The sequence below is a fragment of the Pseudorca crassidens genome, chromosome 4 (assembly GCF_039906515.1).
Source record: "Pseudorca crassidens isolate mPseCra1 chromosome 4, mPseCra1.hap1, whole genome shotgun sequence".
Lineage (NCBI taxonomy): Eukaryota > Metazoa > Chordata > Mammalia > Artiodactyla > Delphinidae > Pseudorca > Pseudorca crassidens.
Window position 1 is genome coordinate 108659218 of NC_090299.1, and position 19489 is coordinate 108678706.

Genomic DNA, 19489 nt, shown 5'->3' on the forward strand with positions numbered 1-19489 from the left:
CTGCCGATGCAGGGGACACGGGTTCAAGCCCTGGTCCGGGAAGATCTCACATGCCGGAGAGTAACTAAGCCCGTGTGCCACAACTACTGAGCCTGCACTCTAGAGCCCACGAGCCACAACTACTGAGCCCATGAGCCACAATTACTGAAGCCCACGCGCCTAGAGCCCATGCTCCACAAGAGAAGCCACCGCAATGAAGAGAAGCCCCCGCTCGCCACAACTAGGGAAAGGCCGCGCGCAGCAACAAAGACCTAATGCAGCCCAAAATAAACAAATAAATAATTTATATATAAAAAAAAAAAACTTGACCCTTAAAAAAAAATTACATACAAGACAAGAAGATGGAAGAGTTATCCTGAAAAAGCTCCTGCTACAAAATACACACTAGAGGACTTTTTAAACGCTTCCAGGTAATTACAAATGTGAAACCAAGGTTGAGAACTGCCAGCCTAAAGAAAAAGCAGCCACCAGACAGAAACTTAATCAAAAGGACCAGGTGAAAACTGGGGAAATATATGTGGATTCCAGTCAGCGGGGTGTTGGGGGGAAGAGGCTGAAGGAGTGGATGAGAGAAAGTGTTTTAAGATGTGAATAAATAAGAAGTGTGGCCGTGACAATCATGCTGGGTTCTGTGTATAACCTGTGGAGCCAGTCATTCTCTTACAATCTGTTTGGTTGTGATTATCTCTCTCAAAGATGAAATAAGTAATGTTCTACGTCTCCTCTTCCCTCCATTACTGTGGACTATCAGAAATATAGTATTAAAAGTAATATCCTTAAAATGGGACTTGCAAGAATAATGATTACATTCCCATAACAATGGCATTCTGCCTTGCTTTCTCTAGAAAGAGTATAAAACTCAGATGCCAAAGGAGCCCCGTGGGAAAGGTCAATGAGTGAAGCAGGCACAGGTTTGTACATATTTGCAGGCCAAATCCCAGCAATAATATTCACTTCTACACAGAAATATGCCCTCTCCCATTTTTGTTAAACACATTTTGTTAAACACAGGCTATCTTTCATTTTCCTTCTTTTGGTAAAGAGCATCAAACACAAACAGATATTTCTCTACTCTATGAAAGACAGCAGAGCAAGCACCATGACAAAGGGCATTTTCACTGAGCCTTGCAGTCAGGGGACAACAGGGGTGTGACCATGGTGGGAACAGGGAGGGAGGTTAGCAGCCTCTATTCTGCCCAGGCTGCTGCCACAGAGGACTGTGATGGGGTCAGCACTGCAAAACAGCCACACGTTTCCGGAGAAGCTGGAAAGCTGGATTATTTGGTGAATTTTCCAGATTTTAAAGGTATAAACTATTAGTGAGGCAAACGTGACCACTGGCCTACAGAGCAGAACAAAAATGTGAAGCTAAATAACAATATACAAACAAAATCATCCTGAAGAGGTTAAGTTTTCGTTCTTCCATTCATCCACACAATGTTTAATGACCATCTTTTTTTTTTTTTTTTTTTTTTTGCAGTATGCGGGCCTCTCACTGCTGTGGCCTCTCCCGTTGTGGAGCACAGGCTCCGGACGCGCAGGCTCAGTGGCCATGGCTCACGGGCCTAGCCGCTCCGCGGCATGTGGGATCCTCCCGGACCAGGGCACGAACCTGTGTCCCCTGCATCGGCAGGCGGACTCTCAACCACTGAGCCACCAGGGAAGCCCTGACCATCTATTTTGTATGACATTCATTCAGCAGGTTGGGAAGAGGATACAAAGCTACATAAGGCAGGACCCCTACCTTCAAAGAGAGCTTTCAGGCTAGCTTTAAATACTAAATTGTGTCATACGAATAGAAAATCCCTGGCAGGGCTAAAGCTAGAGGGGAATTATCAAGGAATTCAATTATGGAGCTGCTTATGTTCTAGTCTAGTTTGTTTCACATGCAGGAAAAGACAGGAGATTTGCTGAACCTGCATCACCAATGGCCCAAACTACTATCCTTCACACTGGACTAATGAAACTAAAAGGACATATGAACATATATTGAATTGGCCAAAAAGTGCGTTCGGTTTTAAGTAAACATAAAAGACACATTTTTCATTTTCACCAAGAACTTTATTGAACATTCACTAACCAAATGAACATTTTGGCCAACCCAATAACAAACTAAACAAAATCCTGGTGGTTTGAAAACATTAATAATATAGCTTCCAAACTGGCCTTACAGAAGTAAAGCAGAGACATTATGTTATTTTTTAAATTATTCTAAAAATCAACAAAATTAATTAAATGAAAACCAGATCAGTAGTTCTCGAAGGGTGGTCTGAGGACCTCTGGGGGTCCCCAAGACCCTCTCAGGGGGTTCCCCACGGTCAAAACTATTTCCTTAATAATACTAAGACATAATCTTCCTTTTTCACTCATTCTTTCAGGAGCATACAGAGGAGCTTTCTAGAGGTCACACAGCTTGTAATGATGTCATCGCTCTGACAGCTAACGGAATATGTGTTTGTGTATTCTTGTGTTTTAAAAATGTATCCGTTTTAATTTCTAATATTGTAAATAATAGATATAACCCACAGAAATATAGGTTCTTTGGGGTCTTCAATAATTGTTAAGAGAATAAAAGGGTCTGAGCCCCAAAACTCTGAATTAGATCATAAATTCCATAAGAGTAAGGACTGTGTCTCATTTACTATTGTATCCATAGCTCTTAGCACACCGCCTCACAAATGGTTCACACTCATTAAATATTGATATTTGCTAAATAAACAGATGACTGCCAAAGAATATACCTAAAAGTGCTTTTGGATATAGAGAGCAAACACTGAAAGTAGCCTTTATTTTCCTCGGTTGCTTTTGACTAGTTACCAGCTTTGATAAAAAAAACACAGTCGCTTCATGTAATGTATCCTGTATATAGAGTATATATCTTGATGATATAGGCCATTAATGCCCAGTCACTTGGCCAACATCCTGTGTTTTCATTAATGATCTTATAATCCCACCTGCTGATTCCTCCCTGGGAAACAAGCAAGTGTCTGGCAGAACAGATGGCCCCTTCACTGCGGCCCGACAATGAAATCTTGTACTTTATTCAACAAGAAAACAAAAACGATTCTCACAATCTAGAACCTTCCCCTCCCTCCCTAAAGATATGTCCTTTAATGTAAACGTGCAGAATAATAGTAATTACTAAGAGTAATGGCCCTCAACTAGAATTATCAACTCTTTTATATGTTAGTCATACCAGTTGAAATTAAAAATAAATACAGCAAATTAAAAATAAATTAAAAATAAATAGAAGCACCCCATTTCTGTAAAGTATACGTATTACTATATATGCACAATGAAAACATGTGGATTAATCAACAATATATGTAACAGTGGTAATCTTTCTTTTATTAATTTTTATTGTCTGACTTTTTACAATGGCATGTATTTTTTTTTACCAGAAAAATAAACAAAAATAAAGACTAAAATACAAAGTTAAAAAAAAAAAAAGAATTGTCATCTCAAGGAGTGAAGACATGGGTTAACATAATCACCATCCAAACCAGTCACAGACTTCATGGTGAGCTCTTTGACCTGGGTGCTGTTCCGAAGGACTCTGATTCAGCAGGGCTGGTGGGGTCTCTATTTTTTAAATTTCCCTAGGTGATTCTGATGTGGTTCCCTAGAGGCTAGGGACAACACTGAGAACTACTGGTTTCCTCCATTGTCTTAACCATTAGTAATGAATGCATGCACGGTCACCATGAATTAGTAACAGCTGAAAGAAACATAATATGATTTTGATGTCACCAGATCATGTTTCTAAAAGCCAGGGAGGAGTTGGATAATTTTGCTTATGAGTTCAAGAATCTGGCAAGGATACGGCCTCTGTTTACAGATCTATGGTTTCTGCTTGTGCTGAGCCAATCACATGACTCTATCACGAATCTGGAAGGAAGGAACTGAGAGATGAAGCATGTTCATGGGAGGCTCAGCAGCTGAAGAGTCATATAGGGTCAGGGCTGGGGAAGGTCCAGATGAGGAAACAGCCTGGGCCAGAGGAAACAGAGGAAGCTGGTTGGTGGGAAAAGCAGAGGAACGCGTGGGAGACACAGAGTGTGCCTGGTCCTGCTGACTTTCCAGTTTCTACTGGATTGGCAGGAGGCCTGACTGTGCTGTGGTTCTTACCCTTCGATTTCTATGAGCTTCCTCTTCCGGCTTTATAAAAAGCCGGCTAGCTCTTTTTTTTTTTGGCGGTACGCGGGCCTCTCACTGTTGTGGCCTCTCCCGTTGCGGAGCACATGCTCCGGACGCGCAGGCTCAGCGGCCATGGCTCACGGGCCCAGCCGCTCCGCGGCATGTAGGATCTTCCCGGACCGGGGCACGAACCCGCGTCCCCTGCATCGGCAGGCAGACTCTCAACCACTGCGCCACCAGGGAAGCCCCTACGGCTAGCTCTTTCCTGAGCTCGCGTGAGGGTGCCTCGTTTCCTCAGAGAGCATTGCCCCTCTTTAATGCCAAGAAGTGGAGGACAATGTGATATGTGAGGGTAGAATTTTCTGTCACCACGAATCTTTTGAAAGGAAAGAAGGTGCTAGTAACTGCTCCGGGATAACAGGTGTAAATAAGCCAGAACTGTCACAGGCAACGTATCCAGTGCCACATAGGTGTAAAGGTAATTCGATACCCACCACCATCCATTTCAAAATTGACACAGTCTCAGTTTCCTTGACTAGAAAATAACAGATTAAGTGATGCCTAAGGTTTTTTTCTTAATCTAAGATTCTATGTCTTCTTAACTCTGAAAAGAGACAGCTAAGGAGATGAGGTAGCCGGGCAAGAAGGAGGCCTTTAAGATTACATATACTTGATTGTCTTTACATAAACAACAGTGAAGATGTTTTACTCATTTGACTTTAAAAAAGACCCCACATATTCACCAATCAATGTTACTTGGTTAAATTATCAGTGATTATATTTTATTTCTTGAGGCACTAGAACAACTCCAAAGTTGCTTTGGCTCCCGATGGAGGCCAGCTGGTACCTGCCCAGAGACTCAGGTTCTGGCAAAGGGTAAGGGAATCTGTCCCGTTTGTCTCATCGCTGAGACCTAAGGCTATCGTTCTTCCTTAGTCTGTGAATAGGAAGCAAAGTGTCAACAGTCTCTTGCCCTCTCACTGCTTCCCTTGCCAGCCCATCTCTTATTAGCCAGCCCTGACTTTGGCCAGCTCTGTGTCCTAATTTCTGGGAGATGTTTAAACCGTCAACAAGCCTAAAGGCAAATTTAATATCCTGAGCTGCAGAGTTGTTCTCAAGCACAGGTCGTATGCCTGTGTCATAGAATCTCAGAAATTTGACGCTAGAAGAAACTTTACTATATAAGCTTCAGTTCCTAGATGAGAAACGAATAGCTGGAAACAATAACAAATGTTTACTGTTGTCTGTACAAATATGTTGCCTATACAAATAACAATAACAAAGTCAGGTGCTTGGGAGGGACTGTGCTATATGCTTTCCATCAATCCTTTTATTTCATTCTTGCACCAACCCAAAGGTAGGCATTCTTATTACCCCCATTTTCAAGATGAGGAACCTAAGGGTTTGAGAGGTTCAATACTTTGCTACTTGGCTTGTCCAGTTTAATCCAAGCATTTGTTAGTGACAGAAAAAGGAGTTTTAACCAAGTTCTGCTGATTCTTAGGACACTGTTCTTTCAAGTAAAATGATCAAAAGTGAGGCAGCAGGCTTTTTAGCTACCTACCATGTACCAGGCACTACACTAGGTGTCAGAACAATTAGCAGGATTACCAGATGAAATGTCACATTAAAATCCTGCCCTTCCAGGTTCTAGGGAGGAAAAGAGATTGCTAGGTCTCTGCAAAGCTCTGTCTTCAGGGAGGTTAAAATGCTCGACAGAGAAGGTCTGGTTAATGCTCAGAGTATCCCCCAGGATGTGGGTGTGGGCCAAGGAGGGAAGCATTACTCTGCCTCTTCTGCAATTGAGAAAAGTAGAGAGAAACAATTACAGGGCTTGCCCAATGCAAGGCATAATATAACAAGCCAAGAATGGAACCAAACTGTCTTGGTTCCTTCCACTCTATTCAATGGCCAAAATTAAAATCTCCCTTCAATCACCCTTGGCTACTGTGGGATCAAAGATAATTACCACATGAGACAAATTCTTCTAATAGGAATTATGTTACTAAGCTTCTCACAATTAACCCAACCTACTCATTTGATTTTCATCCTTTTTCTCTCTTCTGTTTTTGATGTAGACAAGACAGGACACAGTCTTCAAATGAAAAAATTAAGAACTGGGAGTATCAGAGTGGATTATATTACAAGTATATTAAAGTCAAGTTATGAATGAATTTTCCATAACAACATTAATGGAAAGAATGATGGCAGCCATGACTGATCACCTATTCCGTGCCTGATACTGTGCTCAGATTACCGCACTCGGTCTCACAACAGCACACACACAGGCAGATCCTGGGTTTGTGTGAAGCTCGTACATGGTGTGGAAGCCCTCCCTAAGAAAAGAACATTTTGGATACAGAATTAGGTAGAAGGCTTTGGAAGGGCCTGTGCAAGCGAGAGACCCAAAGCGTGAGCTTCGTGACCTTCATGGTAAACGCACCGCTGTGCCCAAGATGGCTAACATCCTCACTTCTCCAAGGAATGAAATTGAGGCTCAGAGAAGTAACTTGCCCAGAGGCAAAAGGCTTGGAAATGTCAGGGCTAGGATTTGAACATAGGGTGCTTGACCTCAAATCTCATGTATTTTTTCTTTGCTTACGTGCCTTCTAACGAAAATAAAACTGGTATCATTTACAAATAACTATACATACTAACTATACCCCATGAAAAGTACACTCATTTTCTCTAATAATTCTTATAGTCCTTCTATCTACGGGAGTTGTTATTATCCCCATTTACAGATGGAAAAACCTAAAATCAAGAAAGGTTAAGCAACAGCCAAAGGTAACCTAGCTAGTACACAGGGGAGCCAGGATTCATGCCCACGAATTGACCTGCAGAGACCTTACTCTTTCCCGCCACCTCTTGCTACTATCCTACAGGTGATCCGGGAAAGCAGAATGGTAATGATGGTAATGCGTGACCTCTGGTTGCCTTACAATATTCCCACACCTGTCCACAGAAACTAGCCCTGTCATTTAGTTTCTCATATCACATTGTGCGATATTCCTTAACAGGGTGAGGCAATTCTGAAAGTTCACTTCCTCTGTACTATAATTTATCAGTCAGATCAGAGTCCATTCCTCATGGAGAAAACCACCTTTAAAAGCCAATTACCAAATATCAACACCAACTCAAGCCCCAGCCAAGCTGCCTTACAGCCCACACCGCCCGGCATCCTCCCTGCGCACCGCCCATGAATGTACACCCACAGAGCATCAGAAGGCTGATAATATCTGAGACACGGCGGGGATCACTCAACCTACAGGGCTCTCCTGAAACAGCCTTTCAAACCCACACAAGAAAATTCAATTGGCTGCAATTGGATTGCTTAACTCTAGCCACCCAAGCAAGAGGTTACCTCCTTAAACAATCTTGCCATGGATTTGCAGGTGGACAAGCGTGGAGAGATTCAGTTTAGTTTTTTCTTTGAACATGGGTGCTCAGAGAAAACAATGAATGGCCTTTGAGCAGCTCAGACAGTGGGCCTTGTCTCCCACTGGCAATGTGAACTTTAAAAAAATTAAACTATGCTTTGCCGTGGCATTTTTTTTTAAGTTGCCTCTAACCGTCAGATTTCAAGTAATTGATGGCCTTTAGAAAAGCCTCTATTAAAGGAATATGTCTTTTGCCACCTGGAACGAAACAATTTTGCTAACGGGGAGTGCAGTGATCAATCTTGGAGGAGGCCCAGGGCTTTTATTATCTGGCCAAGGGCAAGTGTCAACCAGTGGAAGAAATTAGGCATGCAGTTACGGGTGCTAACAAGAAAGGCTGCTCCAATAATCTTTTTTTAAAGGAAAAAGCGATCCCATTAACTCTCTCTGGTTCCTCTTTCCACACAGGTTGGTGGGTGTGGGTGAAAGGGCAGGAGAAATGACTACTGGTGAAGTCATAGGATGGAGAAATCTGAAATGACCAGCTCTCCAGCATACACATCTAGGGGGAAGAGATGGGCTCAGATTCTTTTAAGGATCTAAATGTATCTCTGCCTGAAGCTTACGGCTGTTTGAGAAGAGCAAGAATCCACGGTGAAACAAAGCAACGCAGACCGCTGGTACAAGGTATCAAACATCTAAGTCGGCCGGTAAGCACAGACTCTGATGGACTGGAAAGTCACCCAGCCCAAAGGCCTGGCCTGGCTACCAAGCGTGGGCTCAGCCCAGGAAGGCAAGGACACAATAGACCACACACCCGCTTCGCATCCCACCCCACATCACTTCCAAGGCCACAGCAAGCAGCCAACACACCTGTGGGGTCTTTCATTTAGTTTTGTTTCTTCATGAAGTGGGAGGGAAATGAGTTTGGGCCCAACAGAAATTGGGGCGTAGGGAGGGCCCGGGGTGGGCGGGGATGCAAACAAGAGAAGAGAAGTGAATTCTTTAAAAGTCTAGATCCGTAGTCTCGTTTATTATTCTAAAAGGAACAGAAGCGTTCTCATTCCTCTCCTCCTTCTTTAACCCTTACCAACCCACCCCAAGAAGACAAGGAGGAGAGCAGGGCTCTACTCTAGAGGGTTCGCCGGGGTGCAGATCCTCCCTGCACAAGGTTTAGCAGAGGGAGGGTGGGCTGGAAGTGTCCTCCCAAACACACACGCGCGCGCGCACGCACACACACACAGCCGGCCACGCCTCACCTTCTCGATCGTCTGGTCCACGGCCTTCTGGAAGACTCCGGCCACCAGCAGCGTGACACTGGTCACCAGCAGAAGCAGAGACAGCGTCCCCACCGCGTAGAAGCAGCACCTGCCCATTCCGCGCACCGCTCACGGGCCCAGCGGCCGGCGACTGGACGGGAAACAGGGAGGGAGGGAGGCGCCGCCGCAGTAGCGGCCGGAAGACCCGGGACCCTCGGGCGCCTGCGGCCCGGCCGATGCGCCTGGCTCCCGGCTCCGCGGCCGGACAAGCGCGGCCCCACTGCCCCCGGCCGGCCGATGGGGAGTGGAAGGCGCGCTTTGGTTTCGCTTTCCTTGGCCGGGGCAGCCGCGACGCCCTTGTGGCGCAGCTCGCGAGGGAAAGGGAGCGCGCAGGGCGGGGACGCTCGCCGGCCGGGCTCTCCGCAGCCCCGGGAGGCGACAGCCGGCAACTGCGCGGGGAAGCGGGCGGGGCGGAGGCTGAGCCCGCAGTCATGTGCCCCGCAGCGGCTGCCGCGATTCGGCCCGCGCGACCCGCGGTCAGTCCCGGCGGCCCCCCAGCGCCATCGGCTCCCTGATCCCCGCCCGGCAGCGCCCCCCGCCCCCTCGTCGCAGGCCCCGCGGCCACCCCGGAAAAATCGCCTGCCCTCCCCGGCTCTACCCCCTCCTCAGATACGAGCTGCGGGCCAAGCACGGGGGATTCAGGATGGATACGACACTGCGCCTGCTCTAGACGAGCTCACAAGTTAGCGGGGACACGTGAACCGCAATTAAGGCGCAGTGTAACATTGACGAGGTGCGTGCTGAGATCTGTGCCTACCACACCTCTGCCCCGGCGACCTAGGACCTCACAGTTGAACTGGGCCTTGGGGGATGGGTAAGGGTTTGTTTTGTCACGTGAGCGGTGTGTGCAAGGGAGGGAAGAGGTATTTGGAGGAGAAGAAAAAGCTGTGTTCAGACATTGGGGGTGAAAAAGCAAGATTGTAGGAGGAAAGAAGTTACTTTTGACTCTAGGCTCAGGTGTGCAGTGTAGGATGAGAGGTGTGGAGGCCCCTTGGGGTCAGACTTGCAAGGGCTCTTGTGTCCCATAGGAGAGTTGAGACTTTATCCCTGCTCAGTGGGGTCAGCAAGAGGCTTCAAGCAGGTGGCCCTGATGTTCTCATCTGCTTTGCTCACCAATATGTCCCAAGGCAGCCAGGCTAAAGTCCGCACTCAGCAGGGACTCAAGAAGTATGAGTTGAATGAACATCAACTATATGCTAGGCCTTGGCTAGGTGCTTACACACACCTATTTAATACCCACAGCAGCCTTGTGGCTGTTTGTCCCAGTTCCCCCAAGCCAGTGCCAGATGGGAGCACTTGGACAGGAAGCTGGACCTGGGATGCAGGTGTGGCCTTTGTGAAGGAGAAAGGTGAGGAGGGAAGGCTGAATGGAAGGAAGCATCTTATGCTACAGTGAAGCTCTAAGAAAGTTCAGCAAGGCCTTGGGGGAACCTAAGTCAAGCTACCCTGTCCCAAGAGTCCAGCATCCCCCAGGAATAGGCTTCTTGCCATTAGGCCTGGGCTGGCGGCAGCCCTAGGAAACTGGCCTCTGCACCAAGCTGGGGATGAGGATCAGAGGATAGATTTTAGGGCTCAGCAGCTGGGACAGGACCATTGGTCAGCTATGCTCTGCACTGCAAGTTCTGAGAGTACGTTTTCTTGGCCACTATGGTAGTAGTATTCCCGTTTTGCACACAAGGAAACCGTGGCTCTGAGAGGTGAGTAACCTAACAAGCTCAACCAGTTACTGAGGAGTGAATCCTGCCTCGACCAGAATGCAGGCCCGGTGACTTCCAAAGCCCTCACTTTTTCTACCCAGTGCATTGCTGCCTCCCAGCTGCCATCAGTGAGAATCTGGGAACAGGGGGTTCAGCTGGGAGACTTTGCTGACGACTTGGTGAGATGCTGTGATGCATTCAAAATGGTGGCAAATTCTTTGACACTCCTTCTATTGAGAAGTGGGGTCTATACCATTTCCCTTGAGTTTGGGCTGGATTTAGGGATGGAAAGCACTAAATCACTATATCCTGGAACTTCTTAAGATAGATCATAAACACCTTGCAGCTTCTCTCTGGGCCTCTGGAAATGGTAGCTCTTGGTGCCCTGAGCCACCACTAAGCTCAGCTACCCTGAGGCCTCCATGCTGGAGAGAACAGGGGAGAGACCACAGGGAGATGCCCTGCCCGCCCCCTGCTGTCCCCAACCATTTAAGTCATGGGCCCCAGGCACATGGAGCAGAGTGGTCTCTGCCTTGCCCTGCTTGAAATGCAAAATAAAGGACTATTGTTGTTTTAAGCCACTATGTTGGGGCATGTTACTAGGTTTCAGATAACTGGAGCAGACCGTGAGGGCAGGCCTGAGCCCGTGACTCTGGCAGTGACAGTGGCTGCCCAATCCCAGTTCTACCCATCTGTAGCTACCAAAGGTCTTTGAGCAGCAGTCCCAGAGAACCAGGCCTGGGTGGAGTCTGGAATGACTCAGCTCCTCCAAACCTCACGGCCAGGATGCCTGGGCGGTCCCCAGTCCTCATGCCATCAGCAGCAGCCTTTCCCTACCCCCAATTCTGCCGTGATAATGGCCTGTTCTGACCCTGTCTCTGCTTTAGATTCCACCTGTCTACCTGAGCTCTGTCCTGTGCCCCAGTAACCCTCACTCATCCCCTTCCTGGACACTGGTCGGGATCCTCTGCAGCCTGTGTGTGTCCTCTCCTGCATTAACTAGAAAAAAGATTTGGTAACCTGCCTCCTTGAGTAATTGGCACCCCGCGGTTCCTGCTAATATTGAACACCCCTCCCCCATCTCCAGACTAAGACCAGCTTTTCTGTTTGCTGGCTGCATTCTGGAGGGCAAACTCCACGGTGACCCGCCCACTCCAGCCCTGGGCCACCAATCCCAGGATGCTGTTCCTTCTCATTGTTCACTGAGGTCTCTTCTTGCCTCTTGTCTGGGCCACTAGGGGAGTAACAGACTGTAGGGATGGGGAGATGGACCCAGATTTGATAAACACATCTCGGGGTGGGGGGAGCATCTAAACCACAGTTTCCAACTCAGTTGCTCTCGGTGTACCTTCCCTTTGAGGCTCTCTCACTCCAGCAACGGCACTTGTCTCCACCTTGTCACGTGGTTGGTAAGCTGCTTCCCCTTTAAAACTCTGGTCCAAACTGGACAAAAACCTCTTTCTTGGTTCCTCTTAGCACAGCTGACCAGACTAGCATTTTAAAAATGTACTAAACACTAAGAGAGAACAAAAAGGACCTAAATTACAGAAAATATAAACAGCTTAGAAAAACAAACAAACTCATGTTCCCAAAATAGCAATCTGTGATCCCACAGCAATTTCTTTCCTAACGTAAAGAGCTGACGACTTTTGAGTTCCTGGCCTGGCTGTCTTTCTGTTCGGTTTCATCTTCTCCATCCCGTGGCAGCTACCGACAGGGACTTTGCCCAAAGCCCCCCAGATTCTCATACAAGCTTCCAAAGCTCCTGAGACCTCCTCCTCATTTCTGCTCTGTCGGATGCGTCACCTCCCTTGCTCATTGGCACTCTTACGTTTGGGTTTTTTTGTGCTGTTGAATCATCTCCCCTTCCAGATGAGCCTCCCTCTCTACATACAAGGGGTAGCTGCTGCATGGCAGGTACGCGGACTATTAAGCTCCTCTCACACTCTGGAGGGTCAGACAGTGGAGGAAGGGGTTACTGATGCTACTGGTTGGATGGGGATACAGATGCCCTGGTAGGGAGACAGTCAGGAATTTTCCCAGGGACCCCTCTACACCTAAAATCAGAAGCACAAGAACTTGAGAAGAACAAGTGCCTTTGTGAATGAATGACTGTTGGTGCCCACTGCAAATGACACAATCATTCAGGACTCAGAAAAGAAAGAACTTCCTTCACAGAGTCTAAGACAGGCGCCAGGACAACAGACTGAGTCAGGGAGAAGCAAGAAGGACTCTTTGGGCCCCACCTTCAATTTAAAATATTGATATTATACTCAAAGGAGGTTAATCATGTAGTCACTGTACACGGTTATGTTAAAAGTGTCGATGTGTTCAATGTAAACATTTAGAATACGCCACAGTTGTTACAACCCTGTGTGGGAAATAGTTTCTAAATATGACTGTCAGCAAGTCTTCCTTTCTTTGTAGGCTCCTGCAGCTCCTCCAGTCAAAGGTGGCGTTTATTCCCCTCCCTTTAAATCTGGGCTGGCCCTGTGCCCTGCCTGCACCAGTAGAATGTGCCAGAATTGATGGGAGTGTGCCCGTTCTAGGTCTAGGCAGCTCCTTCCTTTACCTTTTTCGTATCCAATCGCCATGTTAGAAGCTCAGATTAGACCGTTGGGTGATGAGAAGCCACGTGGAAAGAGACCCCGGAGAAGGAGACGGGGATCACAGCTCATCCAAGCTCCCGGATGAATACAGCATATGCCACATGGAACAGAGGTGATGAGTTGTCCCGCTGAGCCCTGCCCACATTGCAGAATTGGGAGCCAATGCATGGCTGTGTATTAAGCAGCTACGTTTTGGGGTGGTTTGTTATGACATAATGGATAACTGAAATACCATATTTTGTTATCTATTCGTTATTTTAGGAGCCTGAAAAAGGATGCAGGTGGCCCCAGGCCTTACTTACTTTGTGATCGGCCTGGCTCCAAGAGGTTATCTAAACTCTTAGCTTTCTTACTATGATTTGAAGGTGATCTAGAAAAGGTGCCATCACACCCTAGTGATCTGGTATTTTTATTTCTAAATGTTTGTGGAGCATCCTTAACCCTGAGCAATGTTGGATCCATACGAAAGAATTTCTGTCACCTCCCTTCCCACTTAACAAGCACCCCAAACTTCTCACATTTACACAACTTCTTTATGAGACCAGTTACAGGCTCCTGGATTAGAGCTGCTTTACCATTCATATGCTATCACACAGCAAACCAAGGCAGAGGGAATCCGGGGGGTTGTCCTTGGCCCATCTGCTGCCTCATCCAACCAAGAAATCTTATAGCTTCCCTGTTATCATCTTTGTCCCCCAAGTGAGGGGAATCTTTTCTAGTTTGTTGGGTGTGGGTTTGGGTCTGATTCTGTTGGGGTTTGTGGGAAAATGAGAACCTCTGTCTTCAAATCCATGTTTCTTTTTTGTTGTTGTTGTTCCTCTAAGGCTGCAGAGTATTTGAAACTACAACTAGGAAGAGACAACTTTTTTGTCTTGTTCCCTTCCCTCCCCTGAAACCACAAGCAGAGTCTCTTCTGAGACTGGTTGGCGGGGCAGCGGGGTGGGTAGAGGGGGAGGCAGGGGAGCAAAAGAGGAAAAAAGAAATATTGGGCAAAAATCGGTTACTATGTCAACAATTCGACCTGCTGCTTGGACAATGTGCCAAGCGCTGTGCTAGGTCTTGGACTCGCGTTACTTCATTTAACACGCATAATGCCCCCTGAAGTAGACATTCTTTTGTCAGGACGAGGCAGCTGAAGCAAAGAGAGGTTGACAAAGTGGTCCAAAGTCACATGGCTTGTACGAAGCAAACTAGTCCTGAAGTCTGAGTCTGTCAGACACTCAAGCTGGGCTCTTTGCCACTTAACCATTGCTTGGGATTTCTGGCCTCGTGTTTACTAAGAGCAAAAGGAAAGCAGGGAAAATTGAAGAAGCTGTGGCAGTACCATCATTCTCGGTCACATGGGCAACCATGCCCCTCAGGAGCGGCAGTGGATCAGAATTCACCGTTTGAGAGAGAGAATACTTCCGCCTGCCTGGACTTGATGGACTAGAATTGCGAGCCAGGAATGAGCTGCACATTCCCCTCAACCACAAAATGGCTAAAGATATAATCCTCAACGCATGCTCTCATGTGAAAAGCATTCTAATCTGTCGTCACTTTAGGTGGTTTGGTGGTACTTTCTATAAGCAAACGAAGCTTGGGTTGTGTGTTTTGATAGCCGTTCAACTCAGTATGGCAAGCCAGTGTATTATGAAATATCAGGGCTGTCTGATTCCTGCACATTATGAAATCTGTGCTAAGTAAACCACACAAGAGTTTACAGTTATTCCTTAATGATGTATTCCACGGTTAGAAGTTGTCTTATATGAGAAAGTCAACTTTACTCAGTATCTCTGAGTGGGAGTAGAACGGGGCAATGGGCAATGAAGAGGGGACTGCGTGAGGGTCAGTGTTCGGCTGGGGACAGGGTGCGGTAAGGGTCGGGGTGCAGGTCAAGGAATTAGCCTATGGAAAGGGTAAAAATAAGAGCTGCATCTCACCTCTAGCCTAGTGCCCACAGGACTCCTGGCCACGGCACTGACCACATTCCCTGAGTCTCTCTGAAATTGTCACTCAGAAGCCTCCTGTAAGGGTCCAACTTCAAAGAAGATTGTTAATCAGTTAACTACTGGTTTAGAAACATTTCCAATTCTCTGATAAACAGCAAACACTCTCTCTTTTTAGCCTCAGTGAAGAATGTTTCAGAATATTCAGGATAAGGGATTGCTTCAACTGCATTACAGGCTCTCTTGAGCAGCACTCTTTTTCTGCGTTTCTAATTAAACCAGAGGAGACAAAGATACCAACCACGGTTCCTCAAAAAGTTGAACATAGGGGGCTTCCCTGGTGGCGCAGTGGTTGAGAGTCCGCCTGCCGATGTAGGGGACACGGGTTCGTGCCCCAATCCGGGAAGATCCCACATGCCGTGGAGCAGCTGGGCCCGTGAGCCATGGCCGCTGAGCTTGTGCGTCCGGAGCCTGTGCTCCGCAACGGGAGAGGCCACAACAGTGAGAGGCCCACGTACCGAAAAAAAAAAAAAAATGTTGAACATAGAATGACCATACATTCCAGAAATTCCATGCCTAGGTAGGTACCCAAAAGGATTGAAAACAGATACTCAAACGAATCTTTGTATACAAATGTTCATGGCAATACTATTCACAATTGCCAAAGGTGGAAACAAGCCAAATGTCTATCAGCCAGCAAATGGATAAACAAAATGTGGGAATATGTACAATGGACTATTATTCAGCCACAGCAAGGAATGAAGTACTGACACATACTACAACATGCATGAATCTTGTAAACAGTAGGCCAAGTGAAAGACAGACTCTAAAGGCCACATATTGTATGATTCCATTTACGTAAAATAATCCAGACTAAGTAAATCCCTAGAGACAGAAAACAGATTGGTGGTTGAGGGAATAAGGAATGACTGTTTAATGGGTATGGGGCTTTCTTTTGGGGTAATAAAAAGTTCTTGAACTAGACAGAGATGGTAGTTGTACAACAGTGCAATTATACTGTCACTGAATTGTGCATTTTAAAATGGTTAGTTTTATGTTATGTGGATTTCACTTCAATAAAAACTGCAAATCACAGGGGAATTTTATGAGGAGATGGTAGTGTATACGGAGGAGATGTATAGATATCAAATACTTTCAAGGATTTTTTTTTTCTTTCTCATATACCATTTCTGATTTCAGTGATAATCACTCTTGGAATATGATCTTTTGAAAATTCAGTGATGGTAGAGAATTCTAGAAAGGTCTAGCATCTTTTTCTTCAGGGAGAAAATAAAAGGGGGCTCCCTCATTCTCTCTCAGCAGAGATGGCACTCAATACTCTGCTTTCCATGAGACTGGTGACTTCTTCTAAGCCTTCCTTACTTCCCCATGGGGCACTGTACATCCCACAAGTATGTATATCCCAAGGTCCTCAGGACACAAGGCAGCTGGCATTCCTAATCAACCCCTGTAGAGAGCCAGTGCCCTAAATCCTGACTGCCTGACACCAAGCAATCTGTTTATTCCCTTACAGATAATAAAGGCCGCTTTCTCACACTTGCCCCACTGGAAGGGAGATCCATTGTGGAGGGTGAGGGGGATTTAGGGGAAGGTGGTGTGGAGAAGCTGTCCAACAGCCTTCACCCTGGTGTTGTGAGTTTTCCTTTTCACCAATAAAGCCTATTCCTTAACCTATGCTGGGTGATATTGTGCAATTAGTTCCAAACTCTTTAATAATATGTGACAACCTGAAGGGATCTATCTGGCATGCTAATATCTATGTGTGAAACAGTAAAAAAAAAAACTGCACATTTGACAATGAGGGTCCTCAGGAATTCCCTGGTGGTCCAGTGGTTAGGATTCCATGCTTTCACTGCCAGGGCCTGGGTTCAATCCCTGGTCAGGGAACTAAGATCCCAAAAGTCAAGTGGCATGGCCAAAAAACAAAACAAAACAAAACAATGAGGCCTCAAGACAAGGATGCCCACTGTCACCACTTCTATTCAACACAGTATTGGAAGTTGTAGGCACAGCGATCAGACAAGAAGAAGAAATAAAAGTATCCAAATTGTACCATATATAGAAAACCCTAAAGACTGCACACAAAATCTATTCGAACTGATAAACTAATTCAGCAAGGTAGCAGGGCACAGATTAACATACAGTAATTGGTTGCATTTCTTTACACTAACAATGAAATATCAGAAAGGGAGTGTAAAAAACAATAGCTTTTAAAATTCCATTAAAAAATACTTAGGAATAAACCTGACCAAGGAGGTGAAAGACTTACATGCTGAGAAACATTAATAAAGGAAATTGAAGATAATTCAAAGAAATGGAAAAATATCCCATGCTCTTGGATTGGGAGAATTAACATTGTTAAAATGGCCATATTACCCAAAACAATCTACAGATTTAGTACGTATGATCCCTATCAAACTACCCATGACATTTTTCACAGAACTAGAACAAATAATCCTCAAATTTATATGAAACCATAAAAGACCCAGAATTGCCAAAGCAGTCCTGAGGAAAAAAGAACAAAGTAGGAAGCATAACTCTCCCAGACTTCAGACAATACTACAAAGGTACAGTAATCAAAACAGCGTGGTATTGGCCCCAAAACAGACATGTGGATCAATGGAACAGAATAGAGAGCCCAGAAATAAACCCACACACTTATGGTCAATTAATCTTTGACAAAGAAGGCAAAAATATACAATGGGGAAGAAAACAGTCTTCTTAGCAAGTCGTGTTGGGAAAGTTGTACAGCTGAATGTAAATCAATGAAGTTAGAACACATCCTCACACCATACACAAAAATAAACTCAAAATGGCTTAAAGACATAAATATAAGACATAATACCATAAAACTCCTAGAAGAGAACATTCTCTGACATAAATCTTACTAATGTTTTCTTAGGTCAGTCGCCCAAGGCAAAAGAAATAAAAGCAAAAATAAACAAATGGGACCAAATCAAACTTATAAACTTTTGCACAGCAAAGGAAACCATAAACAAAATGAAAAGACAGCCCACAGAATGGGAGAAAATATTTGCAAATGATGTGACCGACAAGGACTTAATTTCCAAAATATACAAACAGCTCATACAACTCAATGTCAAAAAAAAAAACAGTGACTACCCTGGCAGTCCAATGGTTAAGACTCTGCACTCCCACTGCAGGGGGCACCAGTTCAATCCCTGGTCAGGGAACTAAGATCCCGTATGCCACACAGCATGGCCAAATATTAAAAAAAAAGAAATTGTTCGAAAAAACAAACAACCTGGGCTTCCCTGCTGGCACAGTGGTTAACAATCTGCCTGCCAATGCAGGGGACATGGGTTCGCGCCCTGGTCCTGGAAGATCCCACATGCTGTGGAGCAACTAAGCCTGTGTGCCACAACTACTGAGCCTGCGAGCCACAACTACTGAGCCCAAGCACCCAGACCCTGTGCTCTGCAACAGGAGAAGCCACCACAATGAGAAGTCTGCACACCACAACGAAGAGTAGCCCCCGCTCACCACAATTAGAGAAAGCCTGCGCGAAGCAACAAAGACCCAACGCAGTCAAAATAAAAATAAAAATACAAAAAACAAAAAACCCAATCCAAAAATGGGCAGAAGACATAAATAGACATTTATCCAAAGAAGACATACAGATGGCCAAGAGGCACATGAAAAGATGCTCATCATCGCTAATTATTAGAGAAATGCAAATCAAAACTACAATGAGGTATGACCTCACACCAGTCAGAACAGCCATCATCAAAAAGCCTACAAATAATAAATGGTGGAGAGGGTGTGGAGAAAAGGGAACCCTCCTACACTGTTGGTGGGAATGTAAATTGGTGCAGCCACTATGGAAAACAGTATGGAGATTCCTCAAAAAACTAAAAATAGAGTTACCATAGGATCCAGCAATCCCACTCCCGGGCATATATCAAGAAAAGATGAACTCTAATTTGAAAAGATACATGCATCCCAATGTTCACAGCAGCATTATTTACAATAGTCAAGACATGGAAGCAACCTAAGTGTCCATCAACAGATAAATGAGTAAAGAAGATGTGGTATATATATACAATGAGATATTACTCAGCCATAAAAAAGAATAAAATTTTGCCATTCTCAGCAACATGGATGGACCTAGAGAATCTCATACTGAGTGAAGTCAGAGAAAGACAAATATCATATGATATCACTAATTTGTGAAATCTAAAGAATAATACAAATGAATTTACTGGGTTTCCCTGGTGGCGCAGTGGTTGAGAATCCGCCTGCCGATGCAGGGGACACGGTTTCGTGCCCCGGTCCAGGAAGATCCCACGTGCCGCGGAGCGGCTGGGCTCGTGAGCCATGGCTGCTGAGCCTGCACGTCTGGAGCCTGTGCTCCGCAACGGGAGAGGCCACAACAGT

The 19489-nt window shown here is 45.7% G+C and overlaps 1 protein-coding gene across 2 annotated transcripts in view; it reads right to left on the reverse strand.

Annotated features, from left to right (window-relative positions):
- SCARB2 (scavenger receptor class B member 2) overlaps positions 1-19489 on the reverse strand; it is a 100312-nt gene that overhangs the window by 62967 nt on the left and 17856 nt on the right. The window contains exon 1 of one of the 2 annotated variants that reach the window (XM_067736309.1): positions 8777-9215. The exons of the other annotated variant lie outside the window; for it this stretch is intronic. Within the exon in view, the coding sequence (XP_067592410.1) occupies positions 8777-8893 (117 nt within the window). The 5' untranslated portion in view covers positions 8894-9215. Of the gene's footprint in view, positions 1-8776; positions 9216-19489 lie in introns of those variants that run through there. 2 annotated transcript variants of the gene reach the window in all.